This window comes from Theropithecus gelada, chromosome 17 (assembly GCF_003255815.1).
Source record: "Theropithecus gelada isolate Dixy chromosome 17, Tgel_1.0, whole genome shotgun sequence".
Taxonomy (NCBI): domain Eukaryota; kingdom Metazoa; phylum Chordata; class Mammalia; order Primates; family Cercopithecidae; genus Theropithecus; species Theropithecus gelada.
The window spans coordinates 73,292,560-73,314,152 of record NC_037685.1 but is presented as its reverse complement, the minus strand read 5'-3'; the positions used below and the strand labels follow the sequence as shown (position 1 = coordinate 73,314,152).

Below are 21,593 nucleotides of genomic sequence, written 5' to 3'. Positions count from 1 at the left end.
GAGAAGGGGGGAACCCGGAGGGGGGGGCGTGGCCTGGGCCCATTCAGTGGCCTCCATCCCCCAGCCGGGAGGAAGGTCCTGGGACATTCGGCCAAAAAAAAAAAAAAAAAAAAAAAACAGAAAGGAGGTAAAGGGAATAGCATCAGTTCTATTTATTAGTCCCTTCCTTTGCCAGAGGGTTGCTCTCAGAGAGAACGGGCGGGCTGGAAAAGGACCTACCTCAGGGACAGACCATGGAGACCACTGAATTTTAAAGGTCTCCATGTGCTTGGCATGATCAACTTTTGTAATTTTCTGATCATCCTTTTTATACATGGGACCCTGTTTATTGTAATACGTGTAAAATGTGACAATTCATGTTGAAAAGAAACAAGAAGAACCCAAACAAAATATTTGCAAAAGCATTTTCTTACACGGAATCTGGATCTGGGTCAATAAACGGCGTGGCGCCGAAAGGATCAATGTTTGCTAGTAACATTTTGTTGATAATTGAACTCCCAGCAATAGAGGCAGCCAGTCCTGCTCTTAAACCTGGACAGAAAAACAAATACAGATGGGATCGCGTGTTAAGAAAAAAACAGAGAAAGAACCAGTCCATGCAGGCCTAATGTCAAATATCTTACTTTTAAAAGCATGGTTTTCAGTGCCTACTCTTCTCATTAATCAAAATTAAGAACAATGACATTTGTGAATACAAGGCATTCGACACTTCCAAGGATCTATATATATAAAGAATTAAGGAGAGGAGGACCTAAATAGGAATGGCTTTGTGACACTTTCCCATTTACCATCCCAATAATTCTAGAACAAATAATTCTATAACAAATACATGTTACTTCCTTTGTTATAGCAAAGATGGTATTAAGTCTGTAAGGAATTTACAATAAAGGTGGAATTACCCAAAATGTCATGGAGTTATCACTTCAATATTCTCAAACCATAGATAATGATACTCAATTTAAAATACTAAGAGATGTATTAAGGTGAAGACTCACTGTTAGTTTTAAGAATAAGTAGTAAAGTATTAAAGTAGGTATCTGTGAATTTTAGAAGAATATAGTATTAAATATAAAAAATGAAGCCTCTATCTTACTTCAAATTTATTTCACCATGCTTTCCAACTAGTTTTCTAACTGTTACAGTATTCAAAGCTAATGAATTTTATGATCTACTCAACCCAATATGAAAGCTAGAAGCACTAAAGTCTGGAGAGGAGACAAACTAATAGGGACCTACAAGAACAAGGGAAACACGAGGAAATTAGAAAAACAAGTTCCTTCTTTTTCTTTTTATCTTCTTTAGAGATGAGTCTCACTCTGTTACCTAGGCTGGAGTGCAATGGTGCGATCACAGCTCACTGCAGCCTCGATCTCCCGGGGTTCAAGCAATCCTCCCACCACAGTCTCCCAAGTAGCTGGGACTACAGGCATGTGCCACCATGCCCAGCAAGTCCTTTCTTTAGCAAACATTCCTTTCCTCAGCACTATGCTCTTCTTAGGGAATTATTATCATTCATTATTTTAATGTTTAGGCAATTATCAAATACAATGAATTTTGTTCTTTCGTTTAATGACATAGTTTTGAATATACTGTGGCATATTTCTTTATGCCAATTTCCTTTATGTCTAAACAAGTAAATGAATGAAGAAAACAATAAATTTAGTAAGCATAAAGAACAGTTTGGAGAGGTGAGAGCCACACTCCAGCTACCCCAGAGGAAAGTGTTAATAATATCTTCCTTCCTTCCTTCCTTCCTCCCTCCCTCTCTTTCTTTTTTTTTTTGACAGAGTCCCACTCTGTCACCCAGGCTGAAGTACAGTAGCATGATCTTGGATCACTGCTACCTCTGCCTCCCGGGTTCAAGGGATTCTCCTGCCTCAGCCTCCCAAGTAGCTAGGATTAAAGGAGTGTGCCAGCATGCCTGGCTAATTTTTGTATTTTTAGTAGAGACGAGGTTTCACCATGTTAGCCAGGTCTCAAACTCCTGACCTCAGGTGATCTGCCTGCCTTGGCCTCCCAAAGTGCTGGGATTACAGCCGTGAGCCACCGTGCCCAGCCAAGCCAAGTGTTAACATTTTCTAAGATGTTTTAGGGTTAGCCATATTCCTTTCAACTTTATTCCAGAGGGGTTATCCCAAGGTTCCTAGTTGGAATAGGAACACAGCTTCTAAATCTGAAGGCCTTTCCAGAACCAGTTTGTTCCAGATTGATCTTTCTTTTTCTCTTTTAATATTTCTATTCTGATACAATTGATATATTATAAAATTAACCCTTTTAAAGTTTTTAGATAATTCAGTTGTTTGTAATATATACACCAAGTTGTGCAACCATCACTATTAATTCTAAAACCTTTTCGTTTCCCTGCAAAGTAATGGTGCACCCACTAGCTGTTATTTTCCATTCCATCGATCACCTCACCTCCAGTTCCTTGGGAACCACGATCTACTTTCATGCTTATTCTGCGCATTTCATACAAACGCAGTCATATTACATTTGGCTTCTAGGTTCACTTTCCATAGTGTTTCTATATAGCATGTATCAGTGCTCCATTCTTTCTAATGGGTAGGTAATATTCCATGTGTGAATATATCACTTTTGTTTATCCATTCAACTGATGGATGTTTGCGCTGCTTCCACTTTGGGACTATTGTGAATCCTGCTATAAATAGTCACGTACAAGTTTTTGTGTAGACATGTATTTTCAATTCTCTTGGGTATATACCTAGTAGTAAAATTGTTGGGTTACATGTAAACTCTATGTTTAACTTTTTGCGGGACTGTGAAACTATTCTTAAAATGGCTGCACCATTTTACATTCCTACCACCAATGTATGAAAGTTCTAATTTCTTCACATCTTTGCCAATATTTGTTATCATCTGTCTATTTTGATCACAGTTATCCTAGTGGCATAATGGGGCAACTCGTTATGGTTTTAATTTGCATTCCCCCCGTGACTAATGATGTTGAGCATCCTTTCGTGTATTTATTGGCTATTTGTGTATCTTCTTTGGGAAAATGTCTATTTAGATTCCTTTCCCATTTTAAAAGCAAGATATTTACCTTTTTATTGTTGAATTTTAAGAGTTCTTTATATGTTCTGGATACTAGACCTTTATCAGATATATTATTTGTAAATTCTTAAGTTGTCATTTCACTTTCTCAATAGTGTCCTTTGAATCACAATACTATTAATTTTGGTAAAGTCCAATTTATTTGTCTTTTGTGGTGTGTGCTTATCATATCGAAGAAATCACTGCCTAATCCAAAATTATGAATAATTTACATCAATGTTGTCTAAAAATGACTACAGAGAGACTTATGGCTTAAAACTAAAAGGATTCAGCAGAATGCTGACTAAAAAACACCAAAAGGAAAGCTTAAGAAGTAGCAGAACGTAAGTTCAGACTTACTTTGGGAACTTAGTAAATGCAGATTCCTGGACTCCACTCCAGAACTACCAAATCATAATTTCTCAGGGCAGGACCCAGAAACACGTGTGGTTTTTTTGTTGTTTGTTTGTTTGCTGAGACGGAGTCTCACTCTGTCTCCCAGGCTGGAGTGCAGTGGTGCGATCTCAGCTCACTGCAACCTCCACCTCCTGAGTTCAAGCAATTCTCCTGCCTCAGCCTCTTGAGTAGCTAGGATTACAGGTGTGCGCCACCACACCCAGCTCATTCTTTTGTATTTTTAGTAGAGACAGGGTTTCACCATGTTGGCCAGGCTTGTCTCAAACTCCTGACCTTGTGATCTCCCCATCTTGGCCTCCCGAAGTGCTGCGATTATAGGCGTGAGCCACTGAGCACGGCCAAAACATGTGTTTTAATACTTTCTAGGCAACTGCTATACAGGGAAGAATCTAGGGGCCTAGATTCTGACTGAAAGTATAACAAGAACAGTCTACTAAAAGAACATTTATCTTTAAGAACATGTTTCCACAGTAATGGAAATAAATACTTAACATTTTCACAGAAATACTGAAAAATACACAATGTTTCAGAATCTGGACTACCTGGGCAGATTATTCTGGTATTGAGCACAGGGAGGTTTTCTTTGCTGGCTGCCACAGCTGGACCAGGGACAGAATCAGGTTGGGAATGGCCATGACTTGCCCGGGCATCTGGAGACCGAGGTGCAGTTTTAACTGTTGGCAAAAAGTCCAGATTAAAAAGAGACAATGATAAAGCTATAAAAATAAGCAAGTTCCTATAAATTTAAAACATAAAATAATGTTTAAATCAATCAGTAGAAATGAAAATATTATGCATAGCTATGGTTTACATTTTCTTGAGACTTACATGGAGGGAATCAGAAGTCTTGATTCCTCATCTCAAATAGAAGAAGATCAGTAGAAATAGATGTCTACCAAAATTAAAGGTCACTAATACTCATAATGTGAATATGATCAACTCACACTTAAAGATAAATGAAACTTTTGAAGTCTGCTTATTTTTGAAAATGAAACACATGTGTTATAATGCACCCTACCCATGTAATCCTTTTCTCATAAATATCAAATGAATGATCAAATTTAGTTAATGTAATTCCCAGAGCAAACACATGAAACATGATTTAACATTGCCTTCAATAAATGGAAGAGGCTAGGTGTGGTGGCTCATGCCTGTAATCCCAGAGCTTTGAGAGGCTGAGGCAGGAGGATCGCTTGAGGTCAGGAATTGAAGACCAGACTGGGCAACATAGCGAGACCCTGTCTCTACAAAAATGTTAGCCAGGCATGGTGGCAGGCACCTGTAGTCCCTGCTACCTGGGAGGCTGAGGCTGGAGTGATCACATGAGCCCAGGAGTTTGAGGTTACAGTGAGCTATGATCACATCACTGTACTCCAGCCTGGGTGACAGAATAAGACTCTGGCTCATAAATAAACAAATAAATGGAAGAAAAATAGCATCTATCTTCAAGTGAAATTAACATATTTTTCCTGTACTTCTTAATTATTTATTCAAAATGATGATTTGCCCAAACAGTTCTATCATATTCCTGTAAAAGTTCAATACATGTGAAAAATTATTCTAAAATATAATTATTCTCAAAGTAAACAACAAAAAGAAAGATTTAACTCTAAACTGAGGCAAGTTAATGCAGAGCAAATGGTACCTTTAACCAATTTAGGAGTTACTGGTAGGTATTTTTAAGAAACAGTAATTCTCAAACTCAATTTTAAAATACTCTAAAACTTAATTATCTTCACTCTCCCTAAAACTAATTACAAGCTAACTATATTAATTTTACACTCTATTCTCTCATTCAAAACCAGTCCCATTGCAGTAAAGTAACAGAACAGCCACCCCTTTTAAAAATAGATAGGACTCCTGGGCTAATTTCTCATAAAAACAACTTTTTGATGTTCAACTCTGACAAAAAGCAGGGAGCGTACTAATGACTAAGACTGATGTTCCATTACAGGTAACTAAATTAATGTTTTCTGGTTCTTCTTAAATAATCTCATCAATCATATTAATATACTGTCTCACATCTCAGACATATGAATTATTACATGACACAATAAATGTGCCTCAAAAAGTAGTATTTCATATACTTCTACTTCCACTATTGCTACTGATTTCCAACAAGTCAGATTATTAGCCAAAATAAAGACCAAATACTGTACCATTAAAGACTTTTCTAAATCTGCATCTATTTCAGTATCAACATTTACAGCACTATATTTGTATTTTTTAATTTCCTTTACAGGCCACAATGGAAGTGTCAAGTTTAAGAGTATGGTAAGGTGGGATGATAACCAGTTGGAAAACCATTAAATAAGCTTTGACAAACCAATCCTAACAGCCATCATCTTAGGAGGAATTATTAGTGTATAATAAGGATGCCATTGTCAGCTCTGCTTTAATCAATACTTTCTAATAGATGAAAATATCTAAGCCCTGCTTATCAAATTCACAGATGAAATAAACTTAAGATGATAGAATCAAGCTTCACAAGACTTCACAGGATGAAATAATGGATCTAAATAAAAAAGATAAAAGTTCATTGGGATGAGTGTAGACTACTATAATTAGGTTTTAAAAAAGAGAAGTCTTGGGTCGTCTTTGTAACATCAAAAATGTCCTGAATGAGTAGTGTACGGGTACCAATGTGCTAATACACCACAGAAAATATCTGAAGAATTTTGTTTAAAAGAGTGCATCACATTTTAAGATAAACATTGACCAAATGGGTGCAACCAGAAAAACAAAAGGTTTAAAATCATCAACTTAAAAACTGGTAGAGAAATTTTAGGGTCAATCATCTGGAAAAGAACATGTAAGGTGAGAGAAGGTCTGATGCCACCAAAGCTGTTTTCGGTATCATTTAAGGGCGGCCACATGAAGAAGAAAAAGAAAGAAGAAAGAAGAAGGAAGAAGAAAGAAGAAGAAGAAGAAGAAAGAAGAGAGAAAAGAGGAAGAAGAAGAAGAAAGAAGGGAGGAGGAGGGGGAGGAGGAAGAGGAGAAATAACTCCAAAGGCAGAGTCCTCTTTGATATAGTGAAATGTATATGAAATTGCTCCTTAAACTAACCATAAGCACTACATAAAGGCCAGTAGTTGTTACTGTCAAACTATCATTCATAAAACCTAATAATTACTGTAATCATGGGTAGAAATTTAAGGGAGAAAATAGAAAGCTCAATATAAAGAATGACTTTCTAACAATTAGAGCTGACCATAAGAGGGGGGTGTATTGAAAGTCAGTGGTCCTAAGGCTCGTGGCCATCTGCTTCAAGGGTCCTAGAACATGGCTGCATTGGGTTGTATGCTGAACATGTGAAGTCCATGAGGTCTGATTTCAAAGTCTTTAAGAGTCTCAAGTACAATGAAATATTCTCTCACAGTTAATGTAATTGGTGGCAGCAGCAGCAGCAGCAGCAGCAGCAATAAAAATAACAACAATAAAGATGACAGTGAACACTCAGACAGCACTATCTACCAGACACTATTCTAGGCACTTTACATACAGTAACTTTTCAACCTTCGCAACAACCCAATGAAGTAGGTAGATTATTATCCTCATATGAGAGATGAGAAAACCACAGAGAGGTTAAGAAATTTGCCCAAGTTTATAAGTAGTGAAAGTAAAAGCAAAAAGTTAATGATTGCAAACATTTTAAAAATTTTTTTGAGAATAAGATAAAAACAGGTATTTAAATTTCAAATAATTTTATCAATTATCTTTCCTTTTACTTACTAAGTTTACATTCTACTTATTTAGCTTCATATTAAAGCTAGAACTCAGCAACAACATATTAATAAACCTACCATCTAATTTTTTTCAAAGTTAACAAGTAATGTTTCAAACACGTAACATTTAAAATGTACTCACTACTACTAGTCCTGTAGGAAATCGGCCATAAACATGGGGAATGAAAGGTCTTCATCGTGCCAGAGCTCAGGCAGAAAATGTTAATCTGATATAGTCAGCTCTCCATAAATTTGATTTTTTTCATTGTATGAAAACGTTTCCTTTTTTATAATTTCAACTTTTATTTTAGATTCAGGGGGACGTGTGCAGGTTTACTGTCTGAGTATACTGAGTGATGCTAAGGTTTGGGGTATGATTGATATCATCACCCAGGTACAGAGCATAGTACCCAATAGTTAGCTTTTCCACCATTCCCACCCTCCCACTTCTAGAGTCCCCAATGTCCATTGTGACTGCAAACAGTTCTGATATAATGGTGCTGACTTTTCATAAGTGCCATGTATTTATTTTTGTGTTGCCTCATCTTCATTAATATTTTAATTTCTGCTTTTATTCCAGTAAGTTAGAAACTTTTCCCTTAGGCAATATAAAATATTAAAAGTATAAATTCATTTTCAATTAAAATCTAAAAGGTAAAAAATATTTAACATTCTTCAGGCGATTACATATTCCTTTCCTTACAAAAATAATTTCAACAAAGCAAGGCCTGTAATTGGAAGTCCTGTGATTTTAAAGCTTGCTTTAAAGTCCTATGATTTTGAAGCTTAATAAGGACTATCAACCCAGAAGGTTGATTGACGGAACTGAAGGGACTGCTGAATCACTTACATGCCCAATTTTGTGCATTTGGAGCGTTAGGAGAGCTGTAGCTTTCTTACAATTCTCAAAAAAATCTGTGAGCTATAATGGGTTCAAATCAGATGATTTAAGTGTTTCTTCCCTCTTTCCTCAGGAAAACCAACATATTTAATCATCCTTAGTCCTATAATCCTTAGTTTACTGTTACATCTCTAGATTACATGATAAGAGAGGGATGTGAGAGTACTGGACAATAGTCTAATCTTAATTATTTTATTATTCATGAATATCTATCTAAGCATTAACTTCCAAAAAGCCTCTTCAAAAATAAAAATACAAATAGTTTTTTTTCAAACTGATCAGCCTTTTGAAAACTAAAAGCAAAATGACATTTTATTTAATTCCAAAATAATTTTTTTCCCGTTTCCTCACCAGTTAGTGATTCTTTGGAACCATCGTCTTTGGCTTCCTCCTTAGACTCATCTGTTTCTGTGCTGTCATAATCAGAGGACTGATTAGCTGGTTCACAGGGGTGAACTGTCGGGTCATCCATAACTTCAGGTAGTAAGAAGATAAACAGTTTGGATAGGTAAAAATAAAGTCCATTAATATTAACATATGCTTAGGAAAGGAAAATTGAAACATATGCTAAAAGAAATTCCAGATTCACAAATAAACACTATTTAGCAATGAACTTGGGGTTGAGGTCTGAAGAACTAAAGATTAAAAACTAAAGTTGCTAAAATTATATTTTTATCAGAATAAAAAAGTAAAGTATAAGATTTTAGAGAATGAAATACAAGTTACAACCTATAAAGGGGTTTTTGAACATTAATTATTCCTATTAACATTAACATTCAGACCATAGCTAAAATTCTGAGAAGTACTGATGTACACATTAATTAAAACAAGGCAGAGCTTTTATAAGCTCTTAATAAAGCAACATAAACATCTGGGAAATTAATGTTAAGAAAATAGTTTCTGGCAGGGTGCAGTGGTTCACGCCTGTAATCCTAGCACTTTGGGAGGCTGAGGTGGGTGAATCACTTGAGCCCAGGAGTTTGAGATCAGCCTGGGCAACGTGGTGAAATCCCACCTCCACCAAAATTACAAAAAATTAGCTGGGTATGGTGGTGCACATCTGTGGTCCCAGCTACTGAGGAGGCTGAGGGAGGAGGATAGCTTGAGCCTGGGAGGTGGAGGTTGCAGTGAGCTGAGATCACGCCACTGTACTCCAGCCTGGGCAACAGAGTGAGACCCTGTCTCAAAAAAATTTTTCTTTTCTATATTTTCAAAGTAGGTTTACAGGTTTGACTTTCTTCAAGAATTCAACAGATTCCAATTAAGTAAACTATATCTAAAATTTTTTCTATGTCATTTAAACTAGTTTTATATTTTAGATAGAAATGTTTCAATTTAACTTATTTCTGATATTTTATTTTATTCCTCACTAATATGCTGATTCTTACTACTACTATTACAATATATAAGACTATGTACAAGTTTTCTTATAATGACTTTATCTTCTATCTTGCCTTAAAGATTTTGTTTTTAAAGAGTGTGTCCAATCTGACCTCTATGAAAACTCTGTTATGCTTGCAGTAGAAATGCTGCCAACTTCTTCCAAAGCTTGTTAATGTGTACCTTTTCCGGCTTCCTCGATGACTTGCCTCACTGCTTTCTTTAAACTATTCGCCCGCAACATGATTTCTCTTGGTTTGGCGGCTTTCTGGGAGGAAGGTTTGGTAACGTCATCCACGAGCTGTTCTTTGCTTTCACCCAGGGACTCTTCACTGGACGATTCCACAGCATCTTCCTCCACAATGAGAGGGCTGAGGCCAGGGAGAACAGGTGCAGCCTGGGAATCTGTGTGCAAAGCCTGCAGCAGTTGTTCGAGCTTCTCGTTCAGGACTGAACACTGAGAGGAAAATACGGCAATGAGAAAAATATTCAAAAATAATCAAGATCAGCAAAGTACAAGAAATTTTTATAGAGATGTTTTGAACTGTAATTACTAGAGAGAAAAACACTAAAATTCCCACCTTTAATTTTGTAGATGCTTTGGTTCTGGAAGCTGCTAATTTTAAAACCTCCATTTAGTAGAGATAGACAATGATAATCTAAATTATGGTTTTTGATTTAGAGGGACGATGTCTTTATTGATGTTTACTACATGGAATAATTTATAATTTTTTAAGTTGGCACAATTATTACAGAATTTCATTGATTTGTAATTTCAGAGTCACTCAGACTCCATTTCATGGGGAAAAAAATCTTTACAATGTGTACACAGCTATTTTTCTTAAAATAACACAACAGACACTTTATACAAAGTGATGCTTTATGTAAAAAATTACACAAAATTTGCTATACATTATAACAAAACACTGGATCAACTTTTTAAAAAAAGTAACTGACTTAATGCACCATTCTGAGCATCACAAACGGCACGTCTGGCTAGGCCGCAGCAAACTCCCCTTCAAAGCTTTGGTTTGCAAAGGGGTGAACAATGCCTAAGGGATTATTGGCTCAAAGAAAGTGCAGGAAGGAAAAGGCACAAGGATAAGGAGGGAAAAGAAGAGGAATACAGAAAGAAAAGCATGCACTAGGCAAGCCCTTGTTTCTTTCTGCTTTTCTTGTATTACGAGAGGTGAAGAAACATTTAGGACTGAAGCTGTTGATGCTACCCCCAATATACTTTTCATCTCCATAAAATTTCCAGTCCCTTTCCTCCTCATCTATTTGTCTTTGATGATATGCTGAGACAAGATTACAGCAGAAATAGTTTAGAAACAGAAGTATGGCCAGAAAGGGTGTCTATTTTCTGAAACTCTCCACAGAGCAGAAAGACAAGAGAAAAAAGCAGAAAACTTCAAATATATATTTATTTCTATTTTCTTTTCCTTCCACTCAATTTAACTGCCATCTCCAGCACGGATTTGGGGAAGCTGATTCGTTTGCAAGTCCGAGATACTCAAGCCTTTTGTAAGAAGGTCCCTGTTGTGAACTTAGGAAAGCAAAGGTAGTAGTTTTTAAGGTTCAGTAAACTGTTCTTATTTTAGTTTATAAAAGGGGAAAGAAGGCCGGGCGCGGTGGCTCAAGCCTGTAATCCCAGCACTTTGGGAGGCCGAGACGGGCGGATCACGAGGCCAGGAGATCGAGACCATCCTGGCTAACACGGTGAAACCCTGTCTCTACTAAAAATACAAAAAACTAGCCAGGCGAGGTGGCAGGCGCCTGTAGTCCCAGCTACTTGGGAGGCTGAGGCAGGAGAATGGCGTAAACTCAGGAGGCGGAGCTTGCAGTGAGGTGAGATCTGGCCACTGCACTCCAGCCTGGGCGACAGAGCGAGACTCCGTCTCAAAAAAAAAAGGGGAAAGAAATCTCTAAGGAAAAAGGCAATGCAAGAAGCAGCACTCTGAAAGAGACCAAGAATTGTAATGTCTAGGAAATCCAAAGAACCATGCTGGAACAGAGCTGAACTGGGCCCAAATCTGCTTGGAAATGGAAAGCCTTGCTTTCCCCACTGGAACCCAGCTGCATGGGGTCCCCTGTGGTCTGATTGCTATGCATCTGCCCTTCAGTCAATCATGGCCAGGTGTGCTGGCTCACACTTGTAATCCCAGCATTTTGGGAGGCTGAGGCAGATGGATCACCTGAGGTCAGGAGTTCGAGACCAGCCTGCCCAACATGGTGAAACCCTGTCTCTACTAGAAATACAAAAATTATTTGAGTGTGGTGGCAAGCCCCTGTAATCCAGCTACTTGGGAGGCTGAGACAGGAGAATCGCTTGAACCTGGGAGGTGAAGGTTGCAGTGGGTAGAGATAGTGTCACTGCACTCCAACCTGGGTGACAGAGCAAGACTCTGTCTCCAAAAATCACTGGGACAGGGATGTGAGTTAGGTTTTCAGCAATGCAGTTTTCCTACATATTAAAGTGTAACAATAAAATAGAATATTTTTTTAAAATCCTCAGATCTGATCCAAAGTAATTTTTCTTTCAATTTAAGATGTTTTGGCAGGAAAACCACTTAATCAATTTAGCTCTGAAACACAGTTGAATGTGAGCATTGTGTGTAAACCACTCTCATGCCCTGAAGGGTCCCCTCTTACTTTACTGGCTACGGCATCAGCTACAACGGCATTTTCCAAGGTTTTGTCATACGTCTTCTCTACTTTGGCAACGAAGTCCTTTACAGTTTCACATAGTGTCCTTTGAGGAAAAGAAGTTGTACAATTTAGGAAGCTTCATGAATTGATTTGCTTTGATTTATGAATATATTTAAAAAGAAACACAATTAAGCAAACTGTCAAATATCTGGGTCATCTGTACATAAATCTACGCTTCTATCTGCTGTGCAGTTTGTCTCACATAAGTTCAAGACATTCTAAGTGATAAATGCATATGTGAATAAGCCTTGCTGTATATTACTTAAATTATAGTAATTAATGTTATAACAAGCTATCCTCAAATATTTAAATTAAGTATTTGTAGATCCCATTTAAAAATGATAAAAGCATTATCTTGCTTTCTCCACTGGAATTCTAAAGCTTATATATTTTCATAACAGAAATTGCAGTGTCGAACAAAGATAAGATTATCACTTGTCACTGCACTACTCATCATATGGATACTTTGATTGTTACAGTTACAATATATTACTACTGAAGAGAAAGAGATTGTGCATTATGCTGAAAACAAGTCTGCCACTTGAGTTACATTCTCTGTAAATCTATTTATTTCTTCCTTGAGATAACCAATGCAATAACTACAAGACTAATTTAGGTCTTGTTAGTGTCAGCAGTATATGGTTTACTTGTTTGTTTATTTTAATTACATTTGGCTTCTTTGCAATAGAAATAAGCTAAAAGGCAAAATAACTTGAAACACTAACAAAATCTGCCTTTGAAAGGCTTTGGATCTGGATCTGGATCTGGATCTGGTGTTGGATTAAAAACAACAATCAACAGAATGGTATATGACCAGCTTTTTTAAAGCAAAGGCTTATGCTGATAGAATCAGGTTATTTTTTAAATCATAGTATTGCTCTCTATCATTGATATAAATTGAGAAATTTAAATTAAAAAAAGGTTCCAGCAGTTATCTTTTCTATTACACTCACAACTTTCTCTGGTAGTTGAGTGGCAAAATGGTAAATTTCCATATACTTCAGTATTATGAACTTGAGCAATTCAATAGATACAGGACACACACACACCACCACCACCCCTCCCCCAACAGACACACACACCACCAACCTTCACATTTATCATCTTGGAAATTGTATTGCTTCTAATAATTTTTTTTTTTAGCAAACATTTCTAGATTTTATTTGAACAAAAGGTAATATTTTCTAATCCTGAAACTTCCTCGTTGGCTTTTTAAACTCAAATTTCTACAGAGAATCTAGCTTATCATTTACTAGACATGCATTCAAGTACTTCGTGTCAAGTTTTCTCTTATTTGATCAAGAACAATACTTCATGGGATTTCTTGAAATATAACACTATCACAAAATCTCTTCTATGCATTTTACTGAAAGCATCTGTAAGATGCGCTACTTTAAGGAAGAGAAGCATTGACGCCTCTTTCTGTAACTCCAAAATAGAGGTTTTTCTTGCCATTATTATAACATCGTCTTGACATAATTTTCTCTTGGTTTGTGAAACTGCATATGTCATATCATTATCATAATACTTTTGTTGGTATTTTACTCACTCCTAGAGACAGAGCCCTTCAGCCCATCAGCCTAGAAATGAAAAGGGCAGCAGGAGTGCCCCTCCTCAGTGTGCCACGTCACTGAGCCAACAGAGACTGACAGAGACACTATGATCCTGTGACAGTGGTGGCCAAAGGAGCTGAGGAAGGGGCAAGTGAAAGTTAGGAGAGTGCTCGTCACACAAGTGTGGAAAGAATCAGAAGACATGCTCTATCTTACGGCTCATTAAGTTCCATACGCTAGAAGGAATATAGATATTTATATTCTGGGGGAATGAAGTAACCTTTTATTATACCTAAATAGTGAATGTAGAGTTATTAAAACAGAAATAAAATATATTCTTTAAAATAGTATGATTGCAAAGTCCTACCAACCAGAAACTTGCAAATTGGAGAAAAGACAATCTTAAGATGTATTTACCATAGGAAGACAAAAGATATTCTCCAACTATACACACAGTTTTCTACTTTATGCATAAGACTTCCAGAAAAGATGTGCAAAAGTCAAATAAATGAAAGTAGAACACAGATTTTCCCATAGGGATTAAAAAATTCTAAATTCCCAATTATATCTTTAATCAATGTTAGAACTCTAAAAAATAATAAAATGTTTAGAGACGGGGATCTTGCTCAGTTGCCTAGGCTGAAGTGCAATGGTGTGATCATAGGTGACTGCAGCCCTGAACTCCTGGACTCAAGTGATCCTCCCACCTTAGCCTCCTGAGTAGCTAGGACCACAGGTACATATCACCACGCTGAGCTAATTAAAAAAGAAATGTTTGTAGAGATGTAGTCTCTCTGTGTCGCCCTGGCTGGTCTCTAACTCCTGGCCTCAAGCAGTCCTCCTGCCTTGGACTCCCAAAGCAATGAGATTACAGAGGTGAGCCACTGCATAAGGCCTAGACAGAACTTCTGGTATTTCCAACATTTTATTTCTTTAATTGTGTTCTCTTCCTTCAAAATTGAACATAGTCAACTGTGTGAACCAAATACTCAGTTGAGGCTAACAACAGTCCACATTTCACATACCTGATGATTTCCACCATCATCTCCACTATATTACATATGTTAGACCCATACTTCTCATCACTAGTATTAGTACCCTCATTTACCAGCTTTCCACTTAAGTTCTGAAAGTATGGGCAAATGACAATAAAATATGCACATACTACACTAAGATAAATATGGCAATGGTACCCAGACAGAATCATAGATTGGCAGGCAGGGTCATCGTTTGGGAATCTGAAAAATTCATTTTTCATCTAATAAAAAGTTTCAATTTGAAACTGAAGACGATTTAGAAGTATCAGCGCATAACACATAAAAATCTCTAGCTATCTTTGTCTCTAGCTAGATTGTGGTCTGAGGAAATATTTTTAACAACTACCTCCCTTCACCAATTAAATGAGGCAGGTTGGCCTAAATTATCCCTAAAGCAGGTTCCAAATTTAAATTCTATGGTTCTATGACAATGGCGTCAATATTCCTGCTAGTTAGTTATCCCATTTTCTGAAACTTTTGTATACAGAACAAATTGCATTTATTTTTAAACTTGGGGGGTGAGTAGAGTGCATAAGTAAAAATCCTAATTAACTCCAACTGTTAAAGCTAAAAATGTTTTAAAACTATTGACTAAATAAAAGGAGAGACATATATTGCAGCTAAAGACAACTGATTTAATAACTGGTTTTCATTTGTATTAATAAATGGTATCTATGATTGCTAATTAGAGCTGTGATTCTCAGAAGATAACTCCTATTACCATATCAAATTGATGAAGTGCTAAGGTCAAAGAAATGTTGTTTTAGGTTAACCCATATGTTAGCTGTGTTAGTGGAATACAACTTTTCCACTAGCATTTCAACATTTTAAAAATAACTGAAAACAGTTAAGGCTACCAGGAATTATTATTGTATGAAATAAATACAAACATACACAAGAGGGTTAAAACATTTTGCCTTAATGTTGTATCACTGAATAAATAAATGACATTCACAAAATAAGGGAATTCTTTATCTAGGTGGTAATTACAAGTGTGTGTCTGTGTGTGTGTGTGAGAGAGAGAGAGAGACTGTGCGTACACGTAGTATTTTTTTAATCATTGAGTTGTGCTCTTGTGATTTAGTTGCTTACTGTACATGGCATGCCTCAGTAAGAATTGTTTTTTAAAGGGGAACCATTATAGATTTTTTTAAGATTTTTTTTTTTTTTTTGAAGACTGGGTCTCACTCTGTCATCCAGGCTAGAGTGCAATGGCGCGATCACAGCTCACTGCAGCCTGGAACTCTCATGCTCAAGCGATCCTCTCACCTCAGTCTCCTGAGTAGCTAGGACTACAGGCACATACCACCACACCCAGCTAATTTTAAAATTTTTTTGTAGAGAAGGGATTTCACTATGTTGCCCAGGTTGGTCTTGAACTCCTGGGCTCAAGTAATTCCCCCATCTTGGCCTCCCAAAGTGTTGAGATTATAGACATGGACCACCATGCCTGGTCAAGATTTTTAAAGTCTTAAAGAGATATCACTCAAATGTAGTATGTGAACTTTGTCTGAATTTTGAACAAATAAAGTGTGTGTGTGTGTGTGTGTGTGTGTGTTTTAAAGACCTTGTCAAAATTCAGACAAGGTTCACAAAAAAAACCTCTGAGAAAACTAGGGGAAATGGGATATGGCTTAAGTAATATTGATGGTATTAGAGAATTATGATTAATTTTTATATTTTTTAAAAGATTATATGCATTCACACACACACATACAGTCAGCCCTCTATATTCATGGGTTCCATTATCTATGGATTCAACCAACCATGGATTGAAAACATTTGAAAAAGAAAACAGATGGTTGTGTCTACACTGAATATGTGCCGACATTTTTTTGTCATCATTCCCTAAACAATACAGTATAACAACTATTTACATGGCAAATACATTCGTTATTATAAGTAACCTAGAGATGATTTAAAGTATGTGGAAGGATGTGTGTAGGTTACATGCAAATACTATGGCATTTTCTATGAGGGACTTGAGTACCTGTGAATACTGGTATCCAAGGGGGTCCTGGAGCCAAACCCCCATGGATACAGAGGGATGACCATATGCCAAAACTGTAGTAGAATAATTTTCAGGATGTTCTTAGAAATACTGTAGCAAAATAAAGTAGGAAGCAGATGGCAAAATGTTGATAAATACTGAAACTGAATGATGGGTATGGTGGGAAGTAATTATACCAGTTTTCTTTGAAAATGTCCATAGAAATGAAATTTAGAGATGCTGAGCCACTGCCCATTTGCAATGGCACATGGAAGTCAAAGCTGCACCTCCAGCATGGCCCCTCTGGCCAGCCAGGCACCTCCACTGAGACCTGCACCCAGGCCAGCACCAGCAGCTCAGCTGCCAGCAGTGGCCCCACCCTCTGCAGTTGAGTCTCCTACTGCTGCACCCTGGCAGCCAGGTCTGATGGTCCAGATGGCAACCACTGCAGCTGGTGTGGCTGTGGGCCCTGCTGTGGGGCACACACTGAGTCAACTATCATGTGAATGGGGGCCTTCGACAGAGGAGGTAATGCTGGGCTCACGAGGCCTGACATCACTTACCAGGAGCCTCTGGGAGACTAGCTGCACAGCAGCAGCAGCCTTGCTTGTGTAAGACAGAACAGTTTCTGGAGCGTGCCCAGAACTAGGGTGACATCAAGTTTGGTGAGGGTTCCAATGAGGTGCTGAAACAGTGCAGACGTGCACATGTACTGGCCTAATCAAGAAGTTCAACTGAAGACACAGAAAATCGGCTTTCATGACCAAGTTAATTTAGCACAAAAATGTAGGTATAAAGTGTGAAACCAGCAGTTAAGGTGAAGCAGTTATGGTGAAGGTATAAAGTGTGAAACCAGCAGTTAAGGTGAAGCAGTTATGGTGAAGGTATGAAGTATGAAACCAGCAGTTAAGCCTCTCCTCTGTCATTCACAGCTTCCTTGCTTCAGAATTGCAGTGGAAGAGGATATTCTTACTGTGCAGAATTTCATTAAGATGGCATAAAATTTGGGGCTGGGTAAATGTTTGTGTGGCCTTCTTAAACCAGCTGTTGTGATTTTATTGTTTGTGAGATAACTGGAATAAAGTGATTTTCTTCCAAAAACAACAATAATAATAAATAAAATTTAACATATATTGTATTACTAGTACCAAATAATTACATATTGTCTCACCTTTTTTCTCTTCAGCCTCTTTATGGCAAATTCCCTAGAATTGTATCTGGGGTTGTAAAGGCCTGGAAGCACAGACGAGTGAGTGACAAGAGGGGACCCGGATTGGAATGGAATCTGCTTAAGGGCAGGCAAGCTGGTTAGGGAGAAACCCAAAGCTAGGGCTAAGAGCCTTAGACAAAGAGTCAGGCCAAGGTCAAAGAAAACATCTGAAATGTAACTGGGTAAAATGTAGGTGATGATACCATAATTTAATATAGCCCTGTCATTTATAAGCGCTATACTTATTATATTACTCAGCTTAATTATCCTAACAGTTCCATGAGGGAGAAATAAGAGGCCTTCTTTCCATATCCCCCACAAATAGGAAACAGGACTGAACACTAGAAAAAGAGCTGAATGGAAGCACAATGGCTGGCCCAGGAGAGGTGGGCTACACACTCTGTTTGGTGGGCAGTGCTGCTGGGGTTTTCAATGAATTGTATTGCTTGATGGTGAAATGCACAAATCTCCAGTTTGTCCCAGGCCTTAGCACTCCCTGTTGTCTTTCTCATCCCAGGCCCAGTTCATACATGTAAGTGATTGCCTGGCCCTTGCCCTGTGAATCAAATGTGTTTTGATATGACATTTCAGAGGACACTGCTAGAAAAGGTGGAAAGCTGTAATGGAAGCTTTTTTAAGGTATAGCAAGTCATAAGAGAATTATTTTTTGTTTAATATAGTTAAGTAAATATTTTAACTGGCCACTTTTTACAGTTGGGATGTCAGCAAAACCTTTATATTTACTTTCATGTGTTTGATCACTACCTTTCATATACTTTACATATTTTTAATTAAGAGGAATTCTTTTTTTTTTTTTTTTTTTTAGACGGGTTTTTGGTCTGTTGCCCCGGTTGGGGTGCAGTGGCCAGATCGCAGCTCACTGCAGGCTCCGCCTCCTGGGTTCACGCCATTCTCCTGCCTCAGCCTCCTGAGTAGCCGGGACTACAGGCGCCCGCCACCTCACCCGGCTAATTTTTTGTATTTTTAGTAGAGGCGGGGTTTCACCATGTTAGCCAGGATGGTCTCGATCTCCTGACCTCGTGATCCGCCCGTCTCGGCCTCCCAAAGTGCTGGGATTACAGGCTTGAGCCACCGCGCCCGGCCAAGAGGAATTCTTGTTAAGAAATTTTCACAGATGCAAACAGGGTAATTGTAGTAGCCACCCCTTTCTCTCCCTATCATTCTTAATCTTAACACCTTTGTAGTACAACGTTTTTGGCAGTGGAAACCTTTTCTCTAATAAAATCTTTTCTTTTCTTTTTTTTTTTTTTTTTGAGACAAGGTCTCACTCTGTCACCCAGGCTGGAGTGCAGAGGCGCCATCTTAGTTCTAGTACAAGCTCCACCTCCCAGGCTCAAGTGATCCTCCTACCTCAGCCTCCTGAGCAGCTGGGACTACAGGTAGGCACCACCACGCCTGGCTAATTTTAGTATATATATTTTTAGTAAAGACGAGGTTTTGTCATATTGCCCAGGCTGGTCTTGAACTCCTGGGCGTCAAGTAATCTGCCCACCTTGGCCTCCCAAAGTGTTGGAATTACAGGCATGAGCCACTGTACCTGGTTCAAATACAATCTTACACAGAATTCCAATATTAAAATATTAAAACTCTGTTTTGTTGACATTAATAAGTTAGAATTAAATTTTCTCCTTTACAAGAAATACTAAGCCATAAAGTTACAGATGACAGTTATAGTCTTCTATTTGACGCAGTTTCCAATTATTTCTGTATTTTATTTTAGTGACATGATTGTAAAGAAATTGTTTTCAATTAAGTAAAAATGGCAGAAGACGCTTTAGTCCAATATTTGCACAAAACAGACAACTGCAGCACTGCCCACCAAATAGAGTCTGCAGCCTACCTCTCCTGGGCCAACTAGTGTGCTTCCTTTGCCGTAAGCCATTCAACTCTTTTCCTGTTGTGAAGTGTTGTTTCCTATTTCTGGGGGATATGTTGTCAAAAGCAATTGTTACTACATTTGTACTTGTTTCACGAGCAGATTTGTTTATAATGATTCACCTTGTCTTTCCTCAACTTCACTGCGAATTAAGTACATAATATGCCAAAATGTGTGTATTTTTTCTTTACCACCACCATTTCCCATTCCTTTTCTTTCCTTCTTCGCCTTTTCTCCTCTCTTATTGTGTAATAGTAACCCGTGCTTGCTAAGCCAGAATTTGAGTGCATTCTTTTGCTTGAAAATTTCAGCTGGTGTCACCCCTTCTTCTAGTCGACTTTCCAGTCTCTTGACATCAGCATAGGATGCTTCAAAACTAAATTCTAAATTCCAGCCAGGCAACATTTGGGATAATAACATCAAGTAGCTTTGGCTCCATGCACAAAATCAACTTCACTAAAATCTGATAACTTTGAATTAAAATCTAATCATTCAATTTAAACATGCTGAGAAACATCATTTTGAAAAATCTCATCATTTTCCTTTTTCTAATGTGATGTAAACAGTTCCTAAATAGTAATGTTTATGGAAATAATGAATTATAATGAAATGTGTTTTCCATATTATAAGTAATCATAAACATGTCCTTAAATATTTAGGTTAATTAAACTCTAAATGCTTCTTACACCTTTTTGATAAAAATATTTCACATTAAACATAACAAAATACCCTCTAAGTATACGCCACTGCAAATAAGATGCTAACGTGATTTTTAAAAATCAATCCAAATTTAGTATATCTAATTTTATAAGCTACTTCCAAGATATTTTTTGAGAAGAAAACTCACAAAGAAATGGCCTAAATGGTAGGAGCCAGCTATCATCTCATTTTCACCATATTTAAAGACTTAAAACCCACAACTCACTTGGCAGATGATATGACCACTGCATGTTCATCAGAATTGAGGATTTTCGTAAGATGCGTTGCAACTGAGTCTTCATAAATCGTCATCTGAAAAAAGGAAAAAAGAAAACTCTACACTGTATTATTGTTGCTGGCATTTACACAACTCACTTATTGCTGCTCCAGAAATGGAGCCCTTCATGACATGTGTTAGGCAGGGCAATGGCTATAATGAAATATATGAAAGAGTCATTATGCAAAATAGATAAATATTTCCTTTTGGCAAAAGGCTTTCAGTTTCTAGAATTCTTTAATTTATATTCTTACAGAAATCCATAAAAACCCCTTTACAAAATTTTTTAATGTAAAAATATCTCAATATAGAAATAATTCCTACAAAGTAGTACAATAAAAGTCAAAAAAATCTAGTAAAAATTGGGCAAAAGACTAGACATTTAAATATCAAATCTAGTAAAAATTGGGCAAAAGACTAGACATTTAAATATCAAAATATCCAAATGGCCCATAAACTGATGAAAAGATATCCAATCTCAGCTATCAGGCAAATGGAAACTAAAACCACAACACAGTATCACCATACAGCTCCAAAATGGCTAAAATGAAAACAACTAGAAAATGGCAAGTGCTAGCAAGGCTATGGAGCTACAGAATTCTCATATGCTGCTGATGGGAATGCAAACTGATACACTCTCACAAATGATTTGGCAGGGTCTCTTAAAGCTGAACATATGCAATGATATCACAGGACTCAGAAATTCAACTTCTACATCTACACCCAAAAGAAATGCAGAAGTATGTT

At 37.4% G+C, this 21,593-nt stretch overlaps 1 protein-coding gene across 7 annotated transcripts in view; it reads right to left on the bottom strand.

The window, feature by feature from the left end:
* The window catches only part of DGKH (diacylglycerol kinase eta), a 217,283-nt gene that overhangs the window by 44,211 nt on the left and 151,479 nt on the right, over window positions 1-21,593 (bottom strand). For all 7 annotated transcript variants that reach the window (XR_003116502.1, XM_025364521.1, XM_025364523.1 and 4 more), the window contains 6 exons: window positions 20,796-20,881; window positions 12,127-12,226; window positions 9,658-9,931; window positions 8,446-8,568; window positions 4,011-4,142; window positions 414-531 (listed from right to left, as the gene is read on the bottom strand). Coding sequence is in view for 6 of the 7 variants with exons in the window: in XM_025364521.1 (XP_025220306.1) it covers window positions 414-531; window positions 4,011-4,142; window positions 8,446-8,568; window positions 9,658-9,931; window positions 12,127-12,226; window positions 20,796-20,881 (833 nt within the window). In the remaining variant the exon portion in view is untranslated. The remainder of the gene's footprint in view (window positions 1-413; window positions 532-4,010; window positions 4,143-8,445; window positions 8,569-9,657; window positions 9,932-12,126; window positions 12,227-20,795; window positions 20,882-21,593) is intronic.